This window comes from Balaenoptera ricei, chromosome 2 (assembly GCF_028023285.1).
Source record: "Balaenoptera ricei isolate mBalRic1 chromosome 2, mBalRic1.hap2, whole genome shotgun sequence".
Lineage (NCBI taxonomy): Eukaryota > Metazoa > Chordata > Mammalia > Artiodactyla > Balaenopteridae > Balaenoptera > Balaenoptera ricei.
This window is the reverse complement of record NC_082640.1, coordinates 152,250,118-152,268,947: the sequence shown is the minus strand read 5'-3', so window position 1 is coordinate 152,268,947 and position 18,830 is coordinate 152,250,118. Positions and strand designations below refer to the sequence as shown.

The following is an 18,830-nucleotide window of genomic DNA, read 5'->3' as shown; positions in this document are numbered from 1 at the left end:
ATGTTTAAATAAATAGTTAAGGGCATATTACATTTGTTATAGTAAAATATGCATTAGTCTTTTTGTTAAACTGAAAAGGCCACTGAACACACATTTTTTACATAAAATCAATTCCAAACAAAATATCTATATCAACATAAAAGATAGAAACCACAATTGCTATTTATCACTAATGTATATGTCTTTTCAGGCTAAGAAAAATGTTCAAAGAAGAAATTTCATTTAATCAAATAAGAAACATTTAAGTTAAATGATCCACAGCAGACCAGGGAACAGGGATTTGTCCATATATACATTAATTACTTCAATACTAACATATTAATATTAATGATTCAGAAAAAGAAGTAGCTTAAAGCTATTATCAGATTTTTTTAATGTCACAAATATAGACATAACATTTATTATTCATACAATGGATACCAGTCTGCACAAACTACAAAATTAGGGAATCTTTATGCCTCCCCTGCCTTTATTTTTGGTGTTTGAAATATTGTTCAACTGACATGGAGTAATTTATCCTTTTCTCTCTTTGAGAGAAATCCCTCCATATCCAACCATTTGATTAATAATTTAACCGTCATATTCTAAATTATGTTAGCAGAAAATGCATCTCCTGATGTAGTTTAATACTTTCCTGCGTGCTTAACTTAGAAAGTACGAATCTTTCAGGGTGACATTCATTGTTTACATCCTTGCCACTATTTACAACAAAGGGTTGAGTAATAATAACAATGCCAATCCTATGTCATATCCTCAATTTAATTAAAACATTCTTAACAAGCAATTCTACATTAACTTGACTACTTTTGCCGATGTTCTTCAAAAGCATGGTTACATTTATTAATTGTTTTTCACAAATCATTGCTAATGTGTTATAAAATTATGTGTTGAATTCCTATAACTACAAAACCTATCACAAAAATTGCAATTACTCTGAATGTAAACACTGATTTTCAGTTTTACCTATTCAATGACAGTTAAGAATGAATGCAAAATGCAAGGTTTATTTAACTAAAGCTCTAATATTTTCATACTTTTACAGCTGAAAAAATACCTGCACCTTCTATCAGATTTCTTTTGGAGTCCCTTGAGAAATGTAACATAATTAGCTATCAGACTGATTTTTCAGTCACATTCTACTAAAGGATGACTGAGAAGCAGATGGTTTAATCCTCTTTTCCACATAACTCAGCAAATCAGGGGCAGAAGGAAAAACAATGCCCAGGAGTTCTGATACTTTGGCACTACTCTAAGTAAGATGTAACAGGCACATAAGCATTTTTTATCACCATTCATCAAGCACTCCAAGTGTGCAGAATTCTATATCTAAGATTTCTGGTCATTTTACAACTTCTCCAAGACCAGTTCAAATGCCATTTCTTTTCATTCTTTTGGCTGGAATGACTGTACCTCCCAACCTTGGGAGGGTTTATATCTTTGGTCTCTTGTTTATATCTTTATAACATCACTAACCACGTGTTGCCTCATGAAACAGATTTTTTTAAATGTTTGTGTTAATCTGCTATTTAGACTGGGAGCTTCTTGAGAACAGGAACTCTGTCTTAACCATCTACAACTGAGACTGGCAAACTTGTCCTGTAAAGGGCCAGATAGTAAATATTTTATGCTTTGTAGTCCACATACATCTCTGTCACATATTCTCCTTTTCCTAAAAACAACCCTTTAAAAATGTAGCCGGCCTTATAAAACCAGGCTTTGGGGGCTATGGCTTGCTGATTCTGAGCATTAATGTTTAAAGATCAGTTTCTGAAGTCAGACTGGGGATTTATTACCTTTGGCAAATTATTGACCTATATAAAATGTGAATAATGATAGCACCTACAATATAGGTTTATTGTGAATATTAAATAAGATAACATATGCAAAGTGCTTAAGCACTGTTACCTGGTAAGGTTCACTAAATGTTAGCTATTGCTGTACATAATATTACTTTCATAATACCTGAGCTGGGAAAGTATTCAATAAATGTTTACTAAATCAAAGATATCCAAAGACACAGACATACACACATATAGCTGAGATTTTGTATAGGAAAATGCTTTAGTCCATAAAGTACTTTTAAACTTAGCTATTTTTCAACATAGTATTTTTCAGTATAACAATAAGGCCATCATATTTTTAAAACATTTTCCAAACATTTCCATGCCTACGATCTCATGTGCACTGCATCAGAAATCTGTGAATCACATAGATTAGGCTGTATTTCCTTTAGTTGATAGATTTGGAAACGGAGAGTAAAATTTTTCAAGGATCATTTTGCTTAGAGGCAATTTAATTAAAAACAAAACAAAAAAACCAAGATTTCACACTAACTGAGTGACAGTTATTGGCCCGTACTATTAGGCAAAAAGGAGACAAAATAAATCAGACAAGAATCTCAAAAAAGTCACTATAAATATAGTTAAAGAGACATGTAAACAAACTATTTACAGTATATTCATAAGTGAGAACATGAGGTCAAATGGAGAGAAATATCACAAAGGAAGAGATACTAAAAGATAAACAGGAATTCATGGGGTGAAATGGAGGAAAGACATTCTAGAAAGAAGAAATATGTTCGCAGTATATAAATAAAAGTGCACAGAATTTTCAAGGAATAAATCTGTAGTTGAACTGGTGAGATCAGGAATCCAGGGCACATTTTGAGACGTGGGCAGTAGCAGAAGGGGCTTATTTATTGTATTCTAAGTAAGGAGTTAATATGTGTCTCTCTAGACACTGAGCAGCCATGGAAGTTTTTGAGAAACAAAGTCATATTTGATTTTGGAGATATCATTCTTCTGGCAGTGTGGAGAATAGATTAAAAGGGGATAAATTCTGAAAGCAGAGGGGATAGTTAGGAGACTATTAAACTAATTTTCCCATAGAGGGATTAAGCATATGAAGACAACTTAAAAATAAATATACTTCACTATGACCTAGCAACACCACTTCTAAGCACAGGTCCAGCTTTCTAATTAACATGACAAAATATTTGATGGAGGGGCTTCCCTGGTGGCGCAGTGGTTGAGAATCTGCCTGCCAATGCAGGGCACACGCGTTCGAGCCCTGGTCTGGGAAGATCCTACATGCCGCGGAGCGACTGGGCCCGTGAGCCACAATTACTGAGCCTGCGCGTCTGGAGCCTGTGCTCCGCAGCAAGAGAGGCCGCGATAGTGAGAGGCCCGCGCACCGCGATGAAGAGTGGCCCCCGCTTGCCACAACTAGAGAAAGCCCTCGCACAGAAACGAAGACCCAACACAGCCATAAATAAAATAAATTAATTAATTAATTAAAAAAAATAATTAAGCTGCCCCATGCAAATTTCCTATTAAAAAAAATATTTGATGGAAGATAAAAACTTGAGCTGTAAGGATAGACATAAAAAGAGCAGTAGAACAGGAGAGAACAGAAATAGATCCATACATTGTCAATCAACTTTTGACAAAGGCACCAAGACAATTTGATAGTGAAAGGCCAGTTTTTCAACATGTAAGTCTGGAACAACTGGATAAACATATAGAAAACAATAAACCTCAACCCTTACCTCACACTATACACAAAAATTAATACGAGAGGGATCATAGACATAAATATCAAAGCTAAAAGTATAAGGCTTCTGGAAGAAAACATAAAACAGTATCTTTGCAACCTTAGGATAGGCAAAGATTTCTTAGGACACAAAAAGCACTAACTTTTATAGTTACAGAAAAAATCAATTAACTGGACTTTAATAAAGTTAAAAATTTTGATCTTCAAAAGATACTGTTAAGAAAATGAAAAGGCAAGCCACAGACTGAGAGAAAATATTTGTAAATCATGTTTCTGATAAAGGATCTGTACCTAGAATTCACACATACACCCCTCCTATAAATTAAAAATAAAAAGACAAATAACCCAATTTTAAAAATTAGAAAAGACTTGAACAGACAAGGGTATTGGTTACATTATCAAAACTCATTGAATTATACATTTAAGATCTGTTTATTTCACCATAAATTAATTTTATCTCAAATTAATAAGTTCATGAAAAAGACCAAACAAATTTAAAAAAACTATTCACAAAATTACAATGGTTGAAACTATATTAGTTTGTTAATTATTATTTTAGAGTAGGAGTCAGCAAACTTTTTTTGTAAAAAGCTAGATAGTAAACATTTTAGGCTTTGCAGGCCAGATGGTCTCTACGGCAACTATTCAAACTCTGCCACTGTAGTATGAAAGCGGTCATAAACAATATGTTAACAACTGGATGTGGCTGTGTTCTAGTAAAACTTTATTTACAAAAACAGGTGGAGGGCTGAGTTTGGCTGAGGACCACTGTTTGCCAGCTCCCTTTTTAGAGCATAAGATTTTATTTGTAACACGCCGCCATAGAGATCTCTGTAGCTTTGCCATATACCATCACCTCCCAGGTGATAATATGGGCAGTAAAAATATCTTTTACATATGGTATGATGTGGAAAAGTTTGATAAGCACTGCCCTAGAGAAACTAACACATATGAACAAGGAGACACACATAAAGATACTCAAAGATATATCTTTGTTTATAATGGCAAAAACGTGAAATAATTTAAACGTCCATCGATGAGGGAATCATGATACAAATGTATAATAAAATACAACAGGTGAATGAACTAAATGTCCACTTATTAACACATATATGATACAAATGGGTGCCTCTAAGATGGTCATTCATGACAAGCCATAAGATAATAATCTTTCCTCTGAAATAGAGATATTGCCTCACTTTTAAAATGTAGATATCATATTCTTAAAAGACTATCTAACCTTCTGAAGTCATTCCAGATACTAATGGCTAGACATTTCCAAAGGATGCATATGGATGCTCTATATATTCTAAAATCTCAATTTGGGTGGCCCTATGGTTGGGACTGAATATAATCTAGAAAAAAAGGGACACAGAGTGTAATGTCTACTTTTGCCAATCCTATTATTGGGTATTCTCAACTGCATGGATCAAGACTGGCTAGAGATGGCAGCAGAAGCAGCTAATAAACCAGCCTACTCCCCAATTCCTACTGTCCAATTTCAGTGGACACAGCAAGATGGGCAGTGACAGCAGAGAAAAGAAAATACTGGTGATTTACCCTTTTTTCAACCGCTTTTTCCATTATGCCTTAAAATCCCATTGGAGTGTTCCAGGCTAGTTTATTCTTGGCCACAACCTAGACATACTACACAAATAGCTTCAAATATAATATTTAATACCCAAAAACTGGAGAGGAGAGGCGCATGCTTCAGTGCTTCAATACTATGTTCTGGGTTGCTTAACTAAACATAATCTCTGCTGGTCTGAAAAACGTAGTTCCATCTAGTCAACAGACAGGTACCAGACGGATGGTCAGTCAAAGACCTTCACTTTTATGTATTTCTAATATTGAAATCTTCCATTGTTAGTGTTCGGAAAAAACTTCAATGAAGCCTATCTCCACTTTTAGGCAAGTTGCTTGGAAATCAGCACCTTGGGTATGCTCAGATTCCTAAGCATTAATTTTGACACAGCTCAAATGGAGCCAGAACCTTCACAGGAATTAATTCTTGATTCTTTTAGTATCACCTACATATTAGAGCTCCAAGACACCATGTTTTATTCCAAATCCCACTTCTCCCTCCCCAAATCATCATTTATCAGCTTGGAGAGCTAAAGAACTAACAGAAGACTGACGTTTTGTAAGGAAGGTTCTCTGATTGGGGTCAGTGATGGCTTTAGCTAAGAAGGCAACCCAGTCCCCCAAAATAAAGGGAAATAGGCCAAGTTTCCTTGACAGGAGCATAGTCTAGTCCCCAATTAGCCTAGACGCTGTGATTTTACTGGACAAACTAAATAAAACCCAAGAGAAGAAGGGGATGATCTTCAGTTGGACTGGGATTGCTGGGGAGCTAAAGCTGGCTCTCAGTGAAAGGATGAGCAAAGGGGATGGCTGTCTTCACCTTGCTCCTCCATCATAATTTCCCTCTTCTCTTTTCATTTATATTTCTGAATGAGTTTCACAAAAAGCCATCAAGTACTTCTAAGTTTCATTAATGTTGGTTGTTAAAGTTTCTTAAAAGAAGCCCTGCTGAAATCCCATGACCCAATTATGCTATTTTTGTTATTTCACTTTGTTCCCATACAACTAAAGTGGTAATAACAACATATAGGGTGATTTAGAACATATAAAGCACTGTCAAATACAGTATCACTTTGAATCCTCATAACAACCCTGTAAGGTACATAGAACAGGTATTATGAAAGGTTGTGGGATACTAGTTAAAGTCACACAACTAATACCTTCTGATTTCATGTCAATGACATTGATCTGTCCTTGTAGACTATGCCTTTCCTCATTCTTTAAAGGCCCAGCTTATGCTCCCAATGATGCCTTTAATACCTTCAGCCAGAAACAGTTCCTCTATCTTCTGATGACCCACAAAATTCTATACCTCTCTTATGACACTTAACATATCCTATCTTTGTTACAATTATAGATCTGTGTGTCTTAATACACTCAGTGTAAGTTCCTGAAGGGCAGGGACTGGGTCTTATTTATCTTTCTATCCCCCACAGCATCTAGAAACACTCAAATTTTTACATGATGACTAGTGCACTTCCCTGCTTATGTGGGTGATCCACACATGTATAATTCCACCAAAGACCATGGCCTATTATTACTTCCTATTCCATAGAATTAGCCTATAATTTATATAAACCTGAGGAAGAGAGATAAGGAAATTCTAGATTTATATCATACCCAGAGCTCTGGCATATAAAACCAACCAAAAGGGCTAGGAGGCATTCTTAACTTTCTTTAGCATTTCAACAATTATCTTAATTATAGAATCATCCTAAACTTGAATGTGATCTACAGATTATAAACAAGTAAGACTCTTATCACAATGCAACCAAATGACTGCATTTTGAAGAGAATATGAGAGAGAGAGAGAGAGAGAGAGAGGGGGCGGGGGGGGGGGGGAGAGATCAATGAACCAGGAGAATACTAGCTCATATTAGAATAAAAGATTCTTTACTTTATGAAAGGATTTCCTTTGGAATTCTTTTTTTATTCTTATCTCTATTTTTATTAAATAGATGCAGTGAAATTGAGATCATAGGTAAGAGGGATTTGCACATTATAAAATATTGTCAAATGTTATACAGTTTGCATAATGACAATCTATGCACAACTATTAATAATGTCAATAATATTATCCGACATTTATTGAGTACTCAATTTATGTCAGGTACTCTTCTATGTGTCTGACATGCATTTATCTCATTTAATACTCCCAGTAAGTCTATGAAGGAAGTACTATTATTATTCCCATTTTACTTTTTTAAAAAAATTTTTTATTGGAGTATAGTTGATTTACAATGTTGTGTTAGTTTCAGGTGTACAGCAAAGTGAATCAGTTATACATATACATATATCCACTCTTTTTTTTAGATTCTTTTCCCATATAGGCCATTACAGAGTATTGAGTAGAGTTCCCTGTGCTATACAGCAGGTTCTTATTAGTTATCTATTTCATATATAGTAGTGTGTATATGTCAGCCCCAATCTCCCAATTTATCCCTCCCCCACCGCCATCCCTTGGTAACTATAAGTTTGTTTTCTACATCCGTGACTCTATTTCTGTTTTGTAAATAAGTTCATTTGTACTCTTTTTTTTTGAATTCTTTACATCAGGGGTCCCCAGACCGATAGCAGTCCGGGACGTGTTGGGAACCGGGCTGCACAGCAGGAGGTGAGCAGTGGATGAGTGAGTGAAGCTTCATCTGTATTTACAGCCGCTCCCCATCACTCGCATTACCACCTGAGCTCTGCCTCCTGTCAGATCAGCGGCAGCACTAGATTCTCATAGGAGCACGAAGCCTGCTGTGAACTGCGCATGCAAGGGATCTAGGTTGTGCGCTCCTTATGAGAACCTAATGCCTGATGATCCGAGGTGGAGCTGAGGCGGTGATGCTAGTGCTGGGGAGCGGCTGCAAATACAGATTATCATTAGCAGAGAGGTTTGACTGCACAGAGGCCATAATAAATCAACTGCTTGCAGACTCATATCAAAACCCTATCAGTGGGCTTCCCTGGTGGCGCAGTGGTTGAGAGTTTGCCTGCCAATGCAGGGGACACGGGTTCGAGCCCTGGTCTGGGAAGATCCCACATGCCGCGGAGCAACTGGGCCCGTGAGCCACAATTGCTGAGCCTGCGCATCTGGAGCCTGTGCTCCACAACGAGAGAGGCCGCGATAGTGAGAGGCCCGCGCACCGCGATGAAGAGTGGTCCCCACTTGCCGCAACCAGAGAAAGCCCTCGCACAGAAACAAAGACCCAGCACAGCCAAAATAAATAAATAAATTAATTAATATTAAAAAAAAAAACAAAAAAAAAACCCTATCAGTGAGTGGCAAGTGAAAACAAGCTCAGGGCTCCCACTGATTCTGCATTATGGTGAGTTGTATAATTATTTCATTATATATTACAATGTAATAATAATAGAAATAAAGTGCACAATAAATGTAATGCGCTTGAATCATCCTGAAACCATCCCCCTCACCACCCAGTCCGTGGAAAAACTGTCTTCCACGAAACTGGTCCCTGGTGCCAAACAGGCTGGGGACCACTGCTTTACAGAGTTCCACTAGAATGTTTAAAACATGGCTTAATTTATAATAATTCAATTTACAGCAAATCTTTAAGAACACATTTATAACATAAAAGGTGTATCAGTACTTGCAAAAACACTGGTAATTTGTGAGACAGGTATCAAGGTCATGTGGCCCAGACATTCCCACAGGAAATCCAGAGCACCTGGATTCTATTTCTAGCAACCTTGGATAGGTTCTAAATAGACTTAAGAGGATTTTTCAAAAACTTTTCCAATGAAACTATTTTCACTCCACAATGACTTTGATGCTAATTATGTATTGCTACTTCCTAAATCGTATCTCTTTTTAATCTCTGAACTCATTCTGCCAGATCTTTGTCTAAAAAGAGCAAGATATATTGCTAAAAAAAATTCATTCTTATTGATAGACTATTTTCTTAAAAAAACAAAATCTACAATTTAGTAAAAGTGCCTCACACAGATTGCAGGGTAATAATTTCAGATTTGGACCAGGATGCAGGAGAGGTGGGTTTTATTTCTTTCTTTTATTACATTTATTGTGCTCTGGTCAAGTGTTTGACATTGTGTAAATAACCCAGAAGACCTAGGTCCTGCTACCATCTGGAGTCTCCTTCAAGATAAAATAAATAGCTAAAAATTCGAACATAGAATAGTACTTCTTAAAGTTTTCCTCCAAAATGCTCCCAACAGCAGAGGAGGGTAAACTTAGACTCCTGAGGATATGAAGGCTGGACTAAACCTATGGGTTGAAGTCTGATGTTTCATCAAAATTTTCATTTTACACCATTATATATCCTGTTTGTTTTATTATCTGAAAATGATTTAGCTTACATATCAGCAAATAAAACTGATAGTCCAGAAGAATGTACCATGTTTATCCTGGCAGTTTGCAAACCTCTGACTCACTGTCCCCAGGTTTACTCATAACTCGATAGGAAAAGCATTTGTAGGATAAATACGGAAATAAACATCTATGGTTGTGTTTAAGATGTGTGGGTACTCCGGGCAAAACTGTTGTGTGGATGAAGCTTCAGCTCCCTATTCCCATACTGTGTAACTATAACTGAGATACCATAGATATCTTTCTCTCTCCTGAAGTGGGAAGCTGAAGATAAAGGAGATATCATAGTGAAAGGTAGTTTGAGTTCTTCTGAGATACACATATATTCTAACTGGTATTTTACATTCCTGAAACAAAAATCTTCCTTTCTTTTATGGACCATGAACAGCAAAACCAGTCTTATATAGGCTGAAATAAAAGTCTTTACGTACCTGCAATGATACGTGTTTAGGTCAGTAATTCTCAAAAGAGTAGGGTGTAGGGCAGAGAGACCTATTAGAATCTTGAAGCAGGGATAGCGAGCTTTTCATCTACGCATGGTACCAATGCAGTCTTCAGATCTTCTCCCTGAACCACCACCCCTTCCCCGCAAACACAGCCAGTTTTAAAATCACTAACTATAGTGAGCTACTGTTACAGGTGGGAGTATACCTTCTATCTCAGGTGTGTTGGTATAGAAAAAAAAATTAAGGTAGCTGCAGAGAGACTCTGACTGGTGCAGAATTTTACTATGATTAAACGGTGGGTTTATTAAGCACAGAGATATTTTAGCACTTAGAGGTTATTCTCAGAAGTTATTTAATTTTACTATGATTAAATGGTAGGTTTATTAAGCACAGAGATATTTTAGCGCTTAGAGGTTATTCTCAGAAGTTATTTCTCCTCTCTGGATCTCTTTCAATTTTTCCATGTAACTTTATAATTTTAAAAGGGAAAACTGTCTATGACGCTCTTATAAAGGCCTAGTTTTCATCTTAGAGAAAAAGGATAACTTTTCTATTGTTGCAGATTATAATCTAATAATGTATTCTATTATTATGTTTTTGTTTTAAAATTTGGGGACCAAACATAGACAGTGAAAATAAACTGTATGTGAAAATCATCTTAATACCTTTTATAGCTCTTAATCATTTTCCCTTGTGATTATAGCCCTATAAAAGTGGATAGGGAGATAGGTACTGAGTATCATGAGCTTTCTTAGAATGAAGCTGAGGTTCAGAAGCTATATTTAACTGCTGAAGTTCAGAAAGCTAAAAACAACAGAACTAAGGTCAGACATGGCTAAACTCAGAGACCAGTATCCCTTCCTCTTCCTCATATTACCTAAACAGAGAAATAAAGATATTTTTGCAGCACAAGAAATCTAAAATATTATATGCACCTATTTCATGTTTCTATTAATCAATCACCAAAGGCTGAAAATATTATTACTGTAAAAAATACTACATAGAAGTGTGTCCATAGCCTATCCTAATAGGTATGTCTATAGATTATCAACCATATTATTAGTTTATCAATCAGTCCATCTGAGATCAGCCATTATTAAGGATACAAGCTTGTTAGATTATTTAGATGACTCCAATAGACATCTGAGTAGTTTTGTAAATGTTACAAATACTAGTTTCACAGGAAAAAGTTAAAGTATAATTTAATTTGTGTTCAGCTTGCTGAAGATTTTCCTTTTGACCTTAGTGAGATATTTGCTTAAACGATAGAACTAACATATGATCCAGCAATCCCATCTCTGAGTAATATATCCAAAGGAAATGAAATCACTATCTTGAAGAGATATCTGCACCCCCATGTTCACTGCAGCATATTTACAATAACCCAGACATGGAAACAACTCAAGCATCCACTGATGGATGAAAGGATAAAGAAAATATTATATATATACATATATGTATATATACACACATAATGCAATATTATTCAGCCATGAGAAAGAAAGAAATCCTGCCATTTGCGACCACATGGCTAGGTCTTGAGGATATTACACAAAGTGAAGTAAGTCAGTCAGAGAAACACATGCACTGTATGATCTCCCTTGTATGTGGAATCTAAAAAAACAAACTCATAGGAACAGAGAACAGACTGGTGGTTGCCAAAGGTGAAAAGAGGTGGGGTGGGGGTGGGGGTGGGGAAGGTTGGGGGGAAAAGGGTGACGGTGGTCAAAAGGTACAGGCTTCCAATAAAAGGACATATAAGCCCTGAGGATGTAACATACAGCATGGTGACTATAGTTAACGATACTGTATTGTATATTTGAAGGTGACTAAGAGAGTAAATCTTAAAAGTTCTCATTACAAGAAAAAAGTTTGTAAGCATGTGAGGTGATGGATGTTAACTAAACTTATGACAGTAATCTTTTTGCAGCATATACATACCAAATCATTATGCTGTATACCTTAAACTAATACAATGTTTATATGTCAATTATATCTCAATAAAATTGGAAAAAAATTGCTCAACCAAGGTAGAAGACTAAATTACCTTCCTATTCTCTCTATAAAAAATGGTAATGCAAAATTGTTATCATACGGAGATTATCCAAATCTTAAATAAAATGCAGGAAAAACAGCATTACAGAAGTGCTTTAGGCAGTTAATAAAAATATAATGTTTTTTTCTGGAGTATATGAGTTTGTGGTATTTGTCAGCTTTCAAAACTTTACTGAGTGAATGCTAAAAAATATTAAAAATGAAATTTTTAATTAAGGAGTTTAATGGCTCCTAGATGACACCAAGAGCCAGCTGAAAGCAATCTGGCTTCTAACTTTGCCCAATCTCCGAAGCAAAAACAAAACAAAGAGCTCTGACACTTGAATTAAAACCTGGATTTTAGGGAGGAACACAATCATACAACCATCTAAACGTAAACCCTATAAGTAACACGTGTTTTCAAAATGAAACATAAGTCTCTCAGTATTCAAACTTTGCAATGAACTATTTCTAGTTTCCCCAATGACTTGATGTTCTCTTGCCTCTTTTCACATGTTGTGCCCAATGACAGAAAATTCTTCTACCATATCTCTACCTGGCTGACTCCCACTCTTACTTTGGGCCTCAACTTAAAAATCACTTCCTCCAGAAGAATCCCAAATACATGTTAGATATGTGCTTTAGAGTACTATGGACTTATCCATATCACGATAAATTTTAATTGTTCATTCAAGTTGTCTGCCTTTCCCCCTAGGCTGCCCCTGACAGCATGTAGTCCAGCATGGTGCCTAGCACATAGCAAGTGCTTTTATTAAATTACTTCTAGTTTAAGGTTGCCTCCATGTAAGGATGCCAACTAAAACTCTTTGACCAAAACCTTTTTTTCAAATGAGGTATGGAGAGAAGGTAACCATCCAATTTAGGTAATTAAATACAGCAAGTGGCAATCTACTTAAACATGCACTTAAATCAGACACCTCTAGGGCATTAAATTTTATCATATTTACAAACAGTTTCTTACTAGTCGTCATTTTCATTTAAAAGAAAGCTTTTCAATTAGATTTATCAAATTAAGTAATTCAGTTCAATTTATGACAATCAAATACAAGAGGAGGAAATGTAAAACACCCAAATGGTTTAACTGCTAATCTGAATAAATGTGCAATTTTTAGAATGGAAAAAATTGTGGAGAAATGAGTTTAAATAGCTGAGGTTCCCTATTGCTAAATCATTTATTCAAGAGTATTTCTAGCAACTAGAAAAGCATCTTGGAAGCTGGTCGCCATATATAGCCTAAAACAGTCAAAATACTTTTAAAAACAAATGAATTTTTGTTGAAAGATTCTTCAAACTATTAAATACCAAGATTCCCATTCTGAATTATCATAAGGAATGTAGTTGGAAGAATCAGGTCTATGAACATGTAGTTAGTTCAGGTTTAGGAAACATTTTGCGATACAGAAGAATAACTGACCATTTCATCAACAACTTTAGAACAGACAGGACATCTATAGGTGACAGGGAAACGTTATTATTAACTGGAAGCATAATTTTTAATATTTTGCTTCACTAAACCAAATTATACTACAAAGGATACGGTTTCATACACAAATATAAAAAAAATGAAGGAGAAAAAAAGCACTCAACTTACACCAAGGCATGATTTGGCTATTCAAATGATCAAATGTGCATACGAATTCCTGTACTGGTGACAGATCTGAACAGAAATCACTAAATTCCACCTGCAAGCACATCATGTCAAGTGTGTATGAACAATAATAATCTCATGGCAGTGGTGCCAAGGGAAATATCCCAAGGTTCTTTGTACAAGTCAGAACAATAACAGATTTAGTTGATTTATGGCTAACTGAAGGATTAATGTTATTAAATTTCATTCTGATTCCTCTGATTCTAGAAATAGGTTAGTTTCTCCAAAAGGTACATATATAGATAATATATATAAACAGATACGGAAGTGGATGGCAACCATACTTCTCATAAAAATGAAAGTATTCTAAGTTCAAACATAAACTTCTTCCTTCTTTTAGATATAAGATTAGCATCTAAATTATTTTAGTTATAATGAGTTCTGCAAGAATATTGAAAATAGCTGCTAGTTTAATTAATTAAAGGTGTCCAATAGGCACAGTTTAATTCATTAGCATGGAGAAAAATATATGATTTTATATAATACCTGCAGTTATAAAGGAAGTATCTATTTAAAATTATAATTCTATGCTACCATGATAAAATGATTTCTTTGATCAGGGATGACAAATGACTAAGAAGAAAATACCATTGGTAACTCTTCAGTACCTAAAATTATATGAAAGATTTGGAAAAAGTTACAGAATAGGAGGAGGAAAGAGGACAGAGATATTAAATTCGTCATCTTATTTAGTTCCCAAACATTCAGGACAGTTTCTAATCCTTATTCTGCTAAGTAAGGTGTTTGGCATGAGCTTACTAGGAAGGACTTAAACTGGATGTAGGTAGAGTGAATGTACTAACCAGAATTCTGTCATTTGTAAGCTGTGTGATCCTGGAAAAACCACTTAGTATCTACCAGGCCTCAGATTCCACATAAATAAAGGAAGGATAATTTTTAGAACCTGTTTAATTGCAATGTCAAGAAATTCTGAATGTTTCAAATTCAAGCCATTGTTAATCTTCATGTTCTGTAGTTGCCACTACAGACTACAAGATGTATGAGGAAGGCTTACAATCAAACAAACCAAGTAACTAGTTGTAACATATAGGCATGGCCAACCTACACACTGAATTTGACGAGTCTAGTGAGGCTAACCTTTTACTTTTTTATTAACTGACTGCTACTCAGAAAGCTGCCTCTCCCTAGAAACAGTGAAACATAAGAACTTTGTCCTACGCCAGCTATATGCTTCCACAATCAAAGAAACTTGAAACTGAACTAAGTTCACAAAATGAAAAAGTTAGCCACAGTGAGACTGATAGAGTTGCTTTTCCTGTATCTTCCTAACCTTGACATCTAATCTGTACCAGCTATAAACTACAGACCAGTCAATGGAAGAGGTAACCTCAAAACTAAAACTCAGGTAGGTTCTAGATGAAGAGGTTCACTTTAAAATTTGAAGTGAATTACAAAGAAAAAAATATGTTGATATACCAAATAAGGTTCCTAAATAATCCTACGGAAAACAAAACTCACATCACAAGATAATACTTTAAATCCATATAGCACATTTTATAGAGCAACTTAAAGCATTTTATAGAAATTACCCAATTGACTTTCTTGACACTTCTGTGAAGTCAAGTATTACCTGTATTTTCCAAAGAAGGCAAAAAGAAACAAAGGAACTAAAGTTATTTACTTTGCCAATGACATAGCTCTCTATTGCACATCTAGGGTTTTAACTTGTGAAAAAAGGTGCTCAGCTCCATAAGAAATTACATTAACTGAAATGCCTCAGCATTTTGAAAAATACTGGAGTTCTCACAAGATGTGAGTGCAGAGATAGTGTACTGACTTACTTCGCATTTCACCTGGTCACTTAGTTCAATATCTGCCACACTGTCGGTACTCAATGAATAAGGGCTATTAAAGATAGCTAACAATTACTAGAACTCATATATCAGGTACTGTGCTAAGTGCACTATACATATTAGTTCATTTAATCCCACCAACAACTCAAAGAGGTAAGTGAATTATTACTTTTCATTTTACTGATGAGGAAATGAAGGCCTAGGTTAAGTAACTTGCCCAAGATTACAAAATGATACAGCAAAGATTTTACAAAGGTAGCCCAACTTGGGACCTTGTTTAAAGATCGTCGTTGTAGAAAGAATAAGAGACTAGCAGTAAGAAACTCTACCTATACTCTATTCCCTCTATCACCAAGTCCTTGGAGAGAAGAGAAATTTCTTGCTGATCTTTGTATCTCTTCTCAGGCTTAGCATGGTACCTTAATCACATTATTCCTCATTAAGTGTTTCCTGAATAAAATTAAAATCACATAAACAAATTAGGCTTCATTGTCCTCAACTGTAAAATGGAGATAAAGGTACCTGCACTGTCTGCCTAAGTCGTTCTCATAGTGTGGTCCCTGGACCTGGAAACTTCGTCAAAAATGCAAGTATCAGGCCCTACCCCAGGCCTACTGAATCAGAAAATAGTATTTTCTGATTCAAGGTGATTCTCACACATGCTGAAGTTTGAGAACCACCAGTCTACCTTAAAGGATAATTTGGAGGATCAAATGAGTACAATAATGTGAAAGCACCCAAAAAAGTGAAGTATATCATCATCATAATCATTAAAAGAGTAAATTATGTTCCTTGAAAAAACTTAGTGATTTTGCTAGATCCGGATAAAAATGAACATCAGAAATGAAATTATCATGAGGGAATTCCCTGGTGGTCCAGTGGTTAGGACTCTGCACTTTCACTGCAGGGGGCATGGGTTTGATCCCTGGTCGGGGAACTAAAATCCCCGCATGCTGTGTGGCACAGCAAAAAAAAAAAAAAAAAAAGGAAGAAATTGATCATGAAACATTTTGTGAATAAAATATTATTATTCCAGACTTTATCTGGATAATGTATAGCATTCACGGATGCAGAGAAAAAGACGACTATGAGCCATAAGGTTGTACATAGAAATCTGATAACTTGGTTATGCAGCGGTTCAACACAGAGAGATGACAAACTACACAGGCTTCTTACCTGACCAGTGTCCAGTGGAGATGCCAGATCTGTCTGTGCAGGTCTCACTTACAGGTCTAAACACAGTTTCCCATCCTCCAGTAGCATAGCGCCAATTGTGAGATTCCAAGATGAGTGTTCGCTGGGTGCCATATGCAATCATGAAGCAGTAGACCACATGATGGAGCTGACAGCCATAGCCACAGCCTTTGTTGATATTACACACTAGCTTCTTGGCTTTGCTGCAGTCCTTGGGATTCTGTCAGTAAGGAAGAGAAACAAAGGTGAAGATAAGCTGTACTGAGAGGTTAACTTCTCTTTATAGGTGACAAATGTCAAAAATCATATAATAAGCCAGGACTAATCCAGTATATCTTATTAATTAAGCAAGGAATTCAGCTTTAAGATTATATTTCAAAGAATCCACTGAAAATTTTATGTGCATACTTATGGAGGTGGCAGTGAAAAAGACCAGTTACTTTGGAAACATCACTAAACAAACATGAAATTAAGCAGTTACGTTTTAAAAAATACTCTTTCACTTCTCTATCACTCAGAACATGCAAGTATGATCTTCTCTGAACTCAAAGTTGCACACACTGAAATCTTTATGAAAGAAGCAAAATAGTTCGCTTATTCCATGTGCAGTTCAGCATTCTGAGATTATTAACTTCACTGATGAAACAAATCATCTTAAAAGAAAAACCATAATTTAACTAATAATTCCATCTATTCCAGAATTCGAGATGTCACCAACAAAATGTACTTTTTCATTATGGAAATAAAGCCACTGAGTAAAAGGATATCTGAGTTCAACAATTAAAAAATATCAGTCATGGGACTTCTTCAAAAAACCAGTATTGATGATACAAGTAATTTTTAAAATAAAATGTAGAGCATGTTTTATATTGGATGTATTGAGAATGTGCTATGCCAATTTTTAATCAGGAGATCCATTTTTAATATTTACATGTTTTGCTATAAGATGAATAGCAAGTGGTTAAAACATTTAATATTATCTAACAGTGGGTGCAATGGGGTTAAGCAAACGTGAAAAATTCTTTTTTCCTATTCTAAAGTTTCAATTCCACTGTAATTTGTATGGGCTGTTGCTAAATATCCCTAGGCATCTTAGTTCTTCAAATAAAAATTTGTTTTGACAAGGACTCCTTAGCCTGAGAAATTTTTCAAGCTGTTCTGTCTGCAAGGGAAGAGAAAGGATGGGTACCTTCAGGAACAGAATCTTTTCTTCCACATAGCAAGAAGCAAGGTAATCAGTTCTCAATTTATATGAGCCTTTAATAAAGCAGTTGCCAAACCACAAATCTACAACTATTTTCTAGGGATATCATCTGCTCTGTAAAGTAGAGTCCTAGAAACAAAAGCTAGGATGGTAAGGCTATAAAATGATTCTGAAAGAAACGCTGAAAAAGGAAAATGCCACACACCGTTACTTTCAAAAGAAGTATCTTTCATACTCAGGTGTGCCACTGCAGGCTGGTCCTTTCAGATCAAAGCAGAACCTATACCATCAAGAGCCTTCTGAAGAGTTAGAGCCCTTATGAACCCAAGAGAGCCCAGATAAAATTCAGCAAGACGCGGTCAATACTGTTTCCTCAATCAAGTACTAGAGTTGCTGAATTCTCTTCACTTGAGACTTTGAACTCATGGCAGACTCCTAAGGCAATAAAGATCCCCACTCCAGGTGCTACAGCCACAAAAGAGTTAAGAAGAACAGAGGGGGTGTGATGTTGGGAGACCAATTTATCATTTACTTTCTTCTAATATTATACAAGGATCTGGGAATAAAGAATATTCAAAGCTTTATTATTAATTCAATAGTTAAGAGAGCAAAGAATATCGACATTTGTCAGATTTTTCATGAACTGTAAGAAATACAGCACTTTGAATATCTCTAAAATTCATATGAATGAAAATGTCCTTCATATATTTTTCAATAAACATTTTCTTTTACAACTGCTTTTAGATGTACAGAATTATTGCAGAGTTAGTACAGAGATCCCATATACCTCACAACCAGCTTCCCATATTATTATATCTTATATTAGTCTTCACATTTTTTAAAGGAAAAAAGAGTAAAGGAACATAATAATTGAAACAGATGACCTTTAGTTTTCAAACTGTAGATTTTTTACTTAAAAGAAGACACATCTGCATTAAAAAATACACATCTACTGTGTTTCTTAAGAGTTTAATTAGAACCCAGTGTTTCGAGCACA

General features: G+C 35.5%; 1 protein-coding gene across 3 annotated transcripts in view; it reads right to left on the bottom strand.

Moving 5' to 3' along the window:
* Window positions 1–18,830, bottom strand: part of FUT8 (fucosyltransferase 8) — a 321,610-nt gene that overhangs the window by 43,687 nt on the left and 259,093 nt on the right. For all 3 annotated transcript variants that reach the window (XM_059915753.1, XM_059915752.1, XM_059915751.1), the window contains one exon: window positions 16,612–16,849. In XM_059915753.1, coding sequence (XP_059771736.1) covers window positions 16,612–16,849 — 238 coding nt within the window. The remainder of the gene's footprint in view (window positions 1–16,611; window positions 16,850–18,830) is intronic.